This window comes from Dermacentor albipictus, chromosome 5 (genome assembly GCF_038994185.2).
Source record: "Dermacentor albipictus isolate Rhodes 1998 colony chromosome 5, USDA_Dalb.pri_finalv2, whole genome shotgun sequence".
Taxonomy (NCBI): Eukaryota; Metazoa; Arthropoda; class Arachnida; order Ixodida; family Ixodidae; genus Dermacentor; species Dermacentor albipictus.
The window spans coordinates 127,311,535-127,321,717 of record NC_091825.1 but is presented as its reverse complement, the minus strand read 5'-3'; the positions used below and the strand labels follow the sequence as shown (position 1 = coordinate 127,321,717).

Below are 10,183 nucleotides of genomic sequence, written 5' to 3'. Positions count from 1 at the left end.
CTGTGTTTTGTTTGAATGGACTGCCTGCGTTCGCACAAGCCACTGTGTGATGGCTGTGATGTCTGGGAAGTGAAGTTCAAGGTGGGTAAAAACTCCACATTTGAAACACGGATAAACAGTTTAATGGTGAAAAATGCATTTGGCAACCATGATGTGTGACCTCGCAGCAAATGAGGCACCGGTGAGTTAGACTGCCGTCTCGGGGTCTGAACGATAGCAAGGTCGCCGGCCCCAGCTCCATACGCTCACCAGAGCATCGTCTGCAAAAGGCAAAATACAAGATGTCACCCAAGAGTACATGAAGAGTAGAGACATGCTCACAGACTTAACCACGCTGCAACCAGACACTACATAATGGACAGCTAAATAATATGCTCAAAAGCGGTGATGGCATTTTTTCAGTGCATTTAACCACTTCTGCGATTGCAAGATGCTTACTGCGGAAAGGGGGGAAGTAGGAAAAAAAAAACGATCAGGTAGTCGGATGCAGAACCAATGTGCTCGATTGACATTTCCAGGAAACCCCACTTCAATGCTTAACATTTTTGTAGAATCTCAAGGTAATTACAAGTCTAACAACTGCTGTGATGCAGCAATGTTTCATTAGAGCCAAGATAATGTAACAATTAGATTCCTTTTCGTGTTTCTTTGTTCGTTTCGGCAGTGCTCCACCCACATCATGAGCAGAATCAGCCGGTTGTGAATGGTGAATAATAAAACTAACCAAAAGGAATTCTTATGTTACACCAGCCTAGGGCTTCAACAGGAAGTTTGCAGAAGTTATATAAAAGAGCTGCAAAGGTCTACACAATAAAATTTGTTATAAAAATGCTATCAAGATAAAGGCAGGCGACAGCTTTTATGTGACCATTACTGCTTTGAACCTAGAAGACTGCGCCGTGTTCAGCGGTAAATAACAATGGCACCAGCTATGTGAAGTCGCACCCAATTTTCAGGTCCTCTCTACTAAAGTCAGGACACACGACATGTAATTTAAGTGTCAAATCATTGCAGTGTGTTTACATTACGCTAGGCAGCCCTTTTCATTAGTTTTCTTTACCTTCTTTCAGCGTGCACAGCTCTTCCTCTTCAGTAGGTGCATAGTATACTATACCTGTAAGTGACAGAGGCTCTGAGAACATGTAGCATTTGAAGTAAAACATTCCACATTTGCATGAATACAACTTAAGGCAAACTTTTGAGACCAGAAAAACAATTGTAACTTTCCATTATCCACGTCATCACAGCCAAGAAGTGGCATGAAGAAACATACCCTTAAACATGTTTCTGTTGTTTTAACAATTTTTTAAAAAATCACATGGAGCATATAGTGAAATTTTGCCCATCTTGTACGACCTAACTTGTGCAAGAGATTGCAGCGTCGAGGTGGCTAATCAAGAATACCCCCCCTACTGAATTGACCATTTAATTATTCACTTTAGGGCAATCGTTCAAGTGGTAAAATCAAAATGAAGTAGCAGAGAAGCCAGCTGTCTGCTTAGCAGAAATAGTAAGACTAGCACCATTTTTGAGATATTAATGATCATACCAAACTGCTTGATGCATGCTTTTGGAAAACTGCCAACCGTGGAATGCCAATGTATTTCACGGCACTTCTTGAGGCCAGATATCTTGAAAGTGCTGCTACAATTACGATTTCTACTAAGCAAACTCAACTTCACTCATGCTCGACTTCCATTTTGCAATTGCACCATATGCCCTAATATGAATTATTAGATATGTTCTTATTCGGCCACATGGGCACTGCGATTTGACATGCAAGTAATGTTTTCTACTTCCATAATGTACTGGAAAAGGTGAAAAAACACTTATCACAGGCAATATGTTAAAAATCTTTTCAAACTAAGTTCCAGTTGGCTCTCTTCCATAGCTGAGCACTTAGTGGTTAAGCCCCGTGGTCGTAGGATAAATTTAACATTTAAGTATTTCAATGACACCGAACTAGCTCCCAAACGCAGTGCAGCATAAATACAGCAATAAATAAATGTGGAAGCGGGCAGCAGGAATTGCGTGTTAATCACAAACAAGCTCATCTAGAATTCGCCAACTACTTTGCAATTTTATAAAGACTTCAGTACACAGGCTTCTGTGATAGAACACTGTCATTGCTCAAGATGTCTGCACTTAGGAAAAATTCCGATACTAGCGCCAGTTCAGAAGGACCTATTCCAAATTATGCCATAAAGTACGTGTCATTTGATTGATGGTCCTGCAGTGTGTAGGAGCAATTTGCAGGAAAATACGTGGAACAGCAGAGTATTTGCACCATAGGTGCGTTATGCACATCTCAGAATTAATAACGAATGGTCGTGCCCCAAGCACTATGGTATTCTATATTCAATTAACACACCAAAGGCAACAACTCAGCCGAGATCACCGTTTGGCTGGTTGGCTTCTTGTATATTGCTAAAGGCTACTTGCTCACAAACGCATCCTCATCTTGCTAATGAAAGCAGACACCTGTCATTTGAGAGAAATGGCACAAGGTGGCATTGCTAAAAAGCAGCAGCGAAAAAGGAATCGGTGCCAATCCTTAACTGCTAAGAAAGATGGAAAATGTTCGAGGGGAGGTAGAAATTAATGTGCACCTATACCATGCAATACAATACCTTCCCACCAAGCCTTCCTTGTACACAAGCTTTCCGCAAATTGTGCGAGCCTGCTGTTAACGGAGCCATTATTTTGCTGCACACAGAAGCTTTCGTACTCTGCAATGGCTCGGCAGGTCGTCGTCGTGACAAGGCACCGTTAGCATAGAGACCAATATCCCCCAACTGCTCGCTCAATCAGTAAGCAAAGTCAAGGGCTGTCATTTGAACTGTCATTTGTAACGTGCGCAGAACGCCCGTGGACCAGAAATTCTTGATATGATAGGGCGACGGTGTGATGATTGCGCAGTGGACTACTACGCGCAGTCTCACCCTTCTCTCCGCGAGACGCCGCGCGAACAGCGTTCTCCTTCATCTGGATGAGCAGCTTGGTCGTCTCGGACGCATTCTCGACGTGCGGGTTGTTCTGCGTCGATTCGGTGACGAAGAGCAGTTTGCGCACCACGTCCTTTCCGACCACGTTGTCGAACACGGCCTGGAGGAAGGTGTCGCCGCTGATGGTGAGCTTGAGCTTGTCGCGGTTCCACACCACCACGCGGCAGCGTTCCATCGCCGTCATGGTCACCTGGAAGTTGTCGCCGCCGCTGCTGCACACGCCGAACCACTCGGGCGAGTCCAGGAACTCGAGCCGATCGACGATCTGCAGCGGCCGGCCCTTGTGCGAGACGAGGAATCTGCCGCTCAGCACGAGCGTCAGGCGATCGGCGCGCGTGACGCGTTCCACGGCGTACGTCTCCTGCGGTTCCACATCCATAACCGTCTTGACGCAGGATGCCGCCGCCTGAAACTGCTGGCGCGACACTTTGAGCGGCTGGAAGAGCTCCTGGTACACGACCTCCATGTGGGGCGCCAGTCGCACCGGCCGCAGTATATACATTAGCACGCACACATGCACTAGGTTGATGGCAGTGAAGAATGAGTTCCACACCATAGTGTCGAAGGCGCACAAAATAACGTAGCCCCAGAGGGCGAAGAAAAAGCTGCCGATTGTCAGACATACGCGCAGATACAGGAGCCCATAGAGGCCCGCGGGCGCCATGTACGAGAGAAAGAGGAATATGTTGGCCAACTGGAAGAGTATGTGGTTGGTAGGAAGCCACGTCGGGCACACGGACGTCGAGAAGTAGGAACCCACGGTGTACGTCTGCAGCGTGTCGGCCGCCGTCGCGTTGCCCGCCGACATCGCGTCGCCCGCCGACATCGCGTCAGGACGACCGCGCACCGACGCACTGGAGAGGGCTTCGGTTCCGCGGCAGCATATCCTCGCGATCAGCAGATAACAAACGCGCTCGAGATACCGACAACGCCAGACATGCCACACTCATCCTTACGCTGAACGACGCAATCCAGCACGACCCGGCAGGCTCCGCTGCCTCTGCGGCAGCCTCTACAACAACGCCCGCATGCAGCGATTACTGAAGCCAATGAAAATGAAGCCAAAACGCGCGGCCGCACGTGTCGCTAGAGGAAGCTACAGCGAACACAAAGAAACGAACAAGAAAAAGCAAAACAGGTCTCGTTCTGTGGTTTAGAGCGCAGCGCATTTTTCTGGTCAGAGTGACAAAGAACCGCCGTGATGCAGAGAACATAGTACGGTAGTATGCGCGGTTATATTAAAATAAACAGTAAAAAAGAAAAAATAGCTAACCTCGTAAATGACTTATGCATGAAATGACTGGTTAAAACAGGCAAGGTAATCAACGAGGACCGCAAGAGATCTAGAAACAGCAAGAAACTTTTGTGTTCCCCGACATATGAAAACACTTAATGTGCTTTAAACAGCTTCAAGTGCTACTTTCAAAGATTATTTAGCACATCCGCGAATGACTTTTTCAGGTTTAGTTTTTCTTCCGTTTCCTCTGCCATTGGCTAGATAATGGGTGCGAAAAACTCGAAGTCAAATCCAGTTCCAATAAAATCCAAGCTCGGTCAGCGTAGGTGCTATCTGAGCCTAACGCACGTACAGACAGAAATAGTGGTACTGTCATCTGGTGAAACCTGGTGAAAGAACGACACAAAAGGAAAATAAAATGAGAAGCAGTCGGCGACGTCAACGGCGCCTTGACAGGCACGGTGATCAGGGCAGTCTCCCACCGAAAGGCGACAGTGGACAGGACGATGCGTTTCATTTACCGGGCTTCTATTACGACGCCTCTCAGAAACGTTACTTTCGGCTGACGCCAGGCCAGAACAGGCACAACCCGCTAACAATGGCGTCCATCGAGGCCAAGTTGACCGACAGGAAGTGTCGGGAAGTCGTCGACGCGAGTCTGCAGCGCAGTGGCAACACCGCACTGCCTCGGAGTCTGACTCGCGTGCAGACGGGGCAACTGCTGTGCGGTAGCCTGGCTGCTTCGGTCCAACGTGCGCGCATGGCATCGCTCAGAGGCACCTTGCAGGCGCAGGTTGACGACGGAGGGGAGTGCACCTTCCTATCGGGTCAGAGGGAGTCGGGTCCTGTAGTCGTCAGCGCTTGGGCTACCGAAACTGAAGACGGCCGTCGCGGTACCATCCTCCGCAGTGTCGATGTCGGCAAGTGTACGACTGCTAGCTTGCAGACTATCGCCGCACACCCGAGACATAAGGTATTCGTCTACTTGTGCTTGGCAAAATCCCAGAATTTAGCTGTCCGCGGTGTATAACTACGGGCGGCGGGGGGGGGGGGGGGGGCGTACATATAAAGAATTAAGACAGAAAGAAAGGGAACCGAAAGATGCAAGCAGAAATCACTGAAACGTTTTTGTTTTCAAAGTTCAGTGCAGAAGTGGATTCCAGTAACAAATTTGACTGTTGAGGCAAGTATGCACAGACTGTTAACATGCTTAAACAGCTGACTTTCATAAAAGTTTTCAGAACATGCAGCGATAGACATGCAGTCAAGGAAGTGCACTCTGCACCTGAAGCACAACATGCTGCACACACAGCTTGCAGCACACATCTCAGATCTGTGCTACATGTCTAGGCTGCAGGGAAGCACATACAGTTCTTGTGTTTATTTTCTGGAAATTTCTGCTAACAGGCATGCACAACTCTCAGTAATCACATATATCAGTGCTAATCTGGTATGCTTGGTACACACTTAGGCAAAGAAACGGCGCTTTATCAAAGGATAAAAGGAGTTGACACACAGAAGTGATGTGTGCATTGTCTCCTCTTGTCCTGTACTAAAGCATTGTTTCTTTGGTCAAGATGTAACAGCAGCCATAAATACAAATTTCATAGCAATGCATGTATGTAAACTGTATGTGGAAAAGCGATTTGGCTCTTGTATACGTTTCAGCCTCATGGTGTTTACATTCACTTTTTTATTTCAGGTGGTGGACATCAGTGTTTACTGCCGACCAGATGGAACAATGTACACTGTGTGCGCATACGTAGCCTCAGACTGCATGCCAGGTGCAAGCAGTTTTGCGGAGTCGCGTCCTGTAAATGGCGAAGGTTCGGTCACATCATGGCCTTTCACTCGTGATGCTTTACGTAGCTGTGCATCCGCACCTGGAGGGCAGGTCCACGCTGTTGGCTTGGAACGGAATGTACAACTTCTGCGACTTCGGGAGACTGGATCGGTGGCATCTGACGTGTCGACTTGTTGCGAAGACCCACTTGGTCTGGAGTTTAGTGAGGACAGCAACCTGCTGTTTGTGGGAACGCATCGTGGTAATGTGATGTGCGCTGACTTACGCCATCAACCACAGTCGAATCATGTGTACGTGATTCCGCTCAATCGGGGTGTGGTGTCCCTCAGGGTAATGGATTCTGGCTGCACGCTGCTTGCGAGTGCCTATGATGGAAAACTGGTTTTGGTGAGTTTGCAGTGCATTTGGCTGTGTGCTGTCTTGCTTGTGGCCATTCTTAGAGTGGGCATAGCAGGGAAGTGCACCTGCGTTTGTGCAGCCAATTGTATGACATGGGACTGCATTTCTCTTGACTGCGGACATTTGTTTACGACGTCTTAAATTAATTTTTTTTTTTGCAGAGGTTAAGTAGAGTTGACAGAATAGAGTCAAATTTCGATATAACAAATATATATTGGTTATCAGATATAGCTAAATAAATCTAAAACGTTTCTTGTTGACAACAACATGTAACAAATACAGGGTGTTCTTGTTTTAGCTGCACTAAATTTTTTTTGGAGATTGCTTATGGCAGATAGCACAATTGTTACCCTTGATCTAAATTACTCAATGATATGGCCATTACTTCTAGAGAATTCAAAATGTTCAATTGGATAATTAACATAATTACATTGATTAGCTTTTTTAAAATAATTACTTTATGCCACATATTTCAATCTACGAAATACAGCTGCTGAGTTTGCACGGTGTATCCATTTGGAATGAGTTAGATTTTATATTAATATTAATAAAAATATTAATTTTCAAAGTGTCCGATGAAATGCATAGGTGTTCCAGTTACTTCACCAAGAAACTGCTGTTTTATGCATTGAAGCAAAAGTAACTGGAACACCAATGCCATAGGCAATCTTTAAAAAATTTGTGCAGCTAAAAAAAAAAAAGAAAAACGCCCTGTGTATGCTTATAATGAATATTGAATATAATGAAGGCATTGTTGTGTGTGATGCAATTTTCATCATAAGGAGGTTGCATTATACTGCCGTTATGTTTAGCAGTAACATCATCAGATGCAGATTGTTATTTCTAAAAAGTAATACTTTTCCTGTGCTAAATAATTTTTATGTACTGTTTGCCATGAATCCTTATGATGTGCCGGCGAAAATGTTGCATATGTGGACCCCTGGCGACAAAATATTGCAGGGCACGAAATCTGAGAAAAAGCTGAATATCTCCACAACCTCACAACGCAGTCTGGTATTTGCATATTGGGCTTCGACTAGAATATGCCAACAACATCGTGGTATACAGCTTTACAGGCTATTGCAACAGGCTGCTTGGGAATTGAACATTTTCGGTGACCTCATGGTCGCCAGGTGTACATATGTTCTTCCCGCTATTGGAAGGCCTTCAGCATTTTCTCTCTACTTATCCATGTGCCTGTGTCTAAGGACAGATGTGCACCAGTGACCATTCAAGCTGTCAGTGTAAGAATGAGAAAACACCTGAATCAACAGATTGCATTATTCTTTTTCAGAGTTCTTCTTTGTGACACTAAAGTTATGCAAGTCATAAAGAATGTGTTGTTCACATAGCTTATTACACTCGAATTTCAGCTCTCTTGGCCTGGAGCAGATAATATCACATTCAAGTTATCTTGTAGCATACCACATAAATCTTCAGCTTTTTAAACTTGGCTTGTTTTAAGTTTGAAGCACATGAGCCATTTTACTGGTAGGCAGGCTGGATGGTAAGCATGCAAAAACTGGGATGTAGTGTGGTCACTCACATGTTGTACCATGATTTTACCATGTAGTGCCATGACACCCGAGCACAGAGTGTTTTGGAAGTTGGAGGGAAATGTTTTGACAGCATACGTCACACCAAATGCTGTGTAGTTTCACTTGCGCTCCACCTAAAATTACAGATGGCATTAAAGTGAGATATTGTGTCAGTTAATATTTTATAATCTTCTAGAAGTTGCTGAATAATGTCTAATGAAGATATTTATAAACAAACATTAAAGGGACACTAAAGGGAAAAATAAGCTCAGCTATATTACCAATATCTATTCTACAATTTACAAAAAGCCACTGTTACCAAGAGAGGAGACAAAAAGGACTCTTAAGACAATATGTGGGTGGCAATTCAACCTTGCAGTTTGTGCACCAGCTCATGCAAGCAGTTTAATGGTGTCTGCTCTGGCCTCGTTACGTTTTGTATCAGCTGAGATAAAATACAGTGTATTTTAATGGGATCTAAGACTGAACTTTGGACATTTCAAGAACAATTCTGCGCTACAACATCCCAACTACAAGAATATACCTTGAAATCTGTAATTTCACTCTGGTGTAGCAGTGCTGGGGCTCTGGCATGAAATTTAATGCTTGAAAGTTTTACCTTCCTTTCCTAATTTAATAATCTATTCTGCATATTTAAGGAAAATATAATTTTGAAAAATACCATTCATAGTTCTAAACTGACTTCGTGTTTCTCTTTAATGCGCCTTTATGGTGTTAACGAAAGTATGGCTTGATTAGGGCAGAAGAATCTTGCCAAAGAAGACGTATACTAATCGTGTGGGCATTAAGTCATTTGCTTGTCATTCAGGTGGACCTTCGGAACCAGCAAGTTGTGCAGGAATTCACTGGCCACTGCAACAACGGGCTGAAAATGCCACTCAGCTACAACGCATCTGATCGAACTGTGTGCTCAGCAGGACATGACAAAGTAGTGCGGTTGTGGAAAGTGGGTGAGCGGGAGCCGCTGACTGCATTGAAGCCTGGCAGCGGACAACACCAACCGTGGCCCTGGTACTCGACCGCACTGTTTTGTGCTGTTGGTGACCAGTGCCTCACTTTTTCCTGATAAGAACGATCAAGAGCTACAAGAATCTTCAATTAAAGCCAATTTTACACTCGCAATGTTTCAAAAGTGTTAAGTAAGGCAACATCTGGGATGTCTGAAGTAATCACATGCTGAAACACAAACTAGACGAAATAGTTGGAGAGCTGAATTGATTAACAGCCAACAAACTAGGAAAGCCCCAACCTCAAGTCACTGTTTCAACAGTGGGAGTTGTCTCCATCACAGGGCTTTTTACGAAGACAACGCCCGTTGTCATAATGTTGGTTTGAGCTCAAATTGCTTCCCTTGTTCCTACACTTCTGATCAATTCCTATGCTGAAGTATGACATAACCAGCAAAATTATTTGTTCATGGATCCACAAAGTCATGGCATGAGAGGGCAACATGGCATCTACCACTATTTCACACCACTGTTACTGAATGACAGAAATGCTTACAAATCTTTGTGATCACCATGTACTTGTGGCAACAAGCCACATGGGACATACGTCCAGGAGTGTGTCAATGTTAATGTGTGCATGACCGCAGTAATTCACACCAAAATGGGTTCCATTTAATGGTGAAGCAGATATTCATGGGGCACATTTTGTCCATTATAATAGCTTGGTTTAATGTAGATACACCATTAGGCAATCTGCTATTTGCTGCACATAGTGGTGCCATAGTTGCAGCGTCAATTAAGTAGCTTTGGCCTGTTCACTTTTATTTAGTTATCATTGAACATTTTTCATGTAGCTGAGGCGATTTGTACGGGGCAGTAAAAGAATTAATAGTACATGTCTATGCATCTAAGATTGGCTGATGCGATATAATCCTGACCAAAATTCTAATTTATAGACTCAAACATTTCCTTTGTGGAACATTTTCCATTAGATTTTCTTAGGTGGTCACAAATAATCTTGCAAGTGAGAGACCATATCAACAAGGTTACGACGCCATGCAAAGCGGCATGTATAGCTAAACCCAGTTGATTTCAGAAGCCGCGGGAGGAGACAACCTGGCCTAAAACGACGGAAAACAGACATAGGAGCATCTGTGCACTGTGGCCTCGTATGCTTATGGTAGCACAACATACAAGGTGTTTCGTGTAACTTGAGCCAAACTTTAAAATAT

General features: G+C 44.6%; 2 protein-coding genes across 3 annotated transcripts; one reads left to right on the top strand and one right to left on the bottom strand.

The window, feature by feature from the left end:
* Positions 1-99: 99 nt before the first annotated feature.
* LOC135913930 (blood vessel epicardial substance-like) lies at positions 100-4,385 on the bottom strand. 2 transcript variants are annotated; one of them, XM_065446621.2, is made up of 3 exons: positions 2,943-4,385; positions 1,061-1,114; positions 100-260 (listed from the first exon to the last, which is right to left on the bottom strand). In XM_065446621.2, exons 1-3 carry the CDS (start codon positions 3,829-3,831, stop codon positions 187-189), a joined length of 1,017 nt encoding a protein of 338 aa, XP_065302693.1. In that variant the 5' UTR covers positions 3,832-4,385; the 3' UTR covers positions 100-186. The 2 variants fall into 2 exon arrangements, with proteins under 2 accessions (XP_065302693.1, XP_065302694.1); XM_065446622.2 differs by lacking the exon at positions 1,061-1,114.
* Positions 4,386-4,529: 144 nt separating this feature from the next.
* On the top strand, positions 4,530-9,126 carry LOC135913929 (DDB1- and CUL4-associated factor 4-like). Its single transcript, XM_065446620.2, has 3 exons — positions 4,530-5,215; positions 5,945-6,433; positions 8,813-9,126. Exons 1-3 carry the CDS (start codon positions 4,661-4,663, stop codon positions 9,068-9,070), a joined length of 1,302 nt encoding a protein of 433 aa, XP_065302692.1. The 5' UTR covers positions 4,530-4,660; the 3' UTR covers positions 9,071-9,126.
* The last annotated feature ends 1,057 nt before the right edge of the window (positions 9,127-10,183 follow it).

What these genes read in the sequence shown, in the direction of transcription:
- LOC135913930 (XM_065446621.2), bottom strand. Translation starts at nt 3,831, where the DNA reads ATGTCGGCGGGCGACGCGATGTCGGCGGGCAACGCGACGGCGGCCGAC. An exon ending in GGCGTCTCGCGGAGAGAAGG is followed by an intron (nt 1,115 to 2,942) that starts GTGAGACTGCGC and finishes TGTCACTTACAG; the next exon opens with GTATAGTATACTATGCACCT. An exon ending in GCTGTGCACGCTGAAAGAAG is followed by an intron (nt 261 to 1,060) that starts GTAAAGAAAACT and finishes TGCCTTTTGCAG; the next exon opens with ACGATGCTCTGGTGAGCGTA.
- LOC135913929 (XM_065446620.2), top strand. Translation starts at nt 4,661, where the DNA reads ATGAGAAGCAGTCGGCGACGTCAACGGCGCCTTGACAGGCACGGTGAT. An exon ending in CCGCACACCCGAGACATAAG is followed by an intron (nt 5,216 to 5,944) that starts GTATTCGTCTAC and finishes TTTTTATTTCAG; the next exon opens with GTGGTGGACATCAGTGTTTA. An exon ending in ATGATGGAAAACTGGTTTTG is followed by an intron (nt 6,434 to 8,812) that starts GTGAGTTTGCAG and finishes CTTGTCATTCAG; the next exon opens with GTGGACCTTCGGAACCAGCA.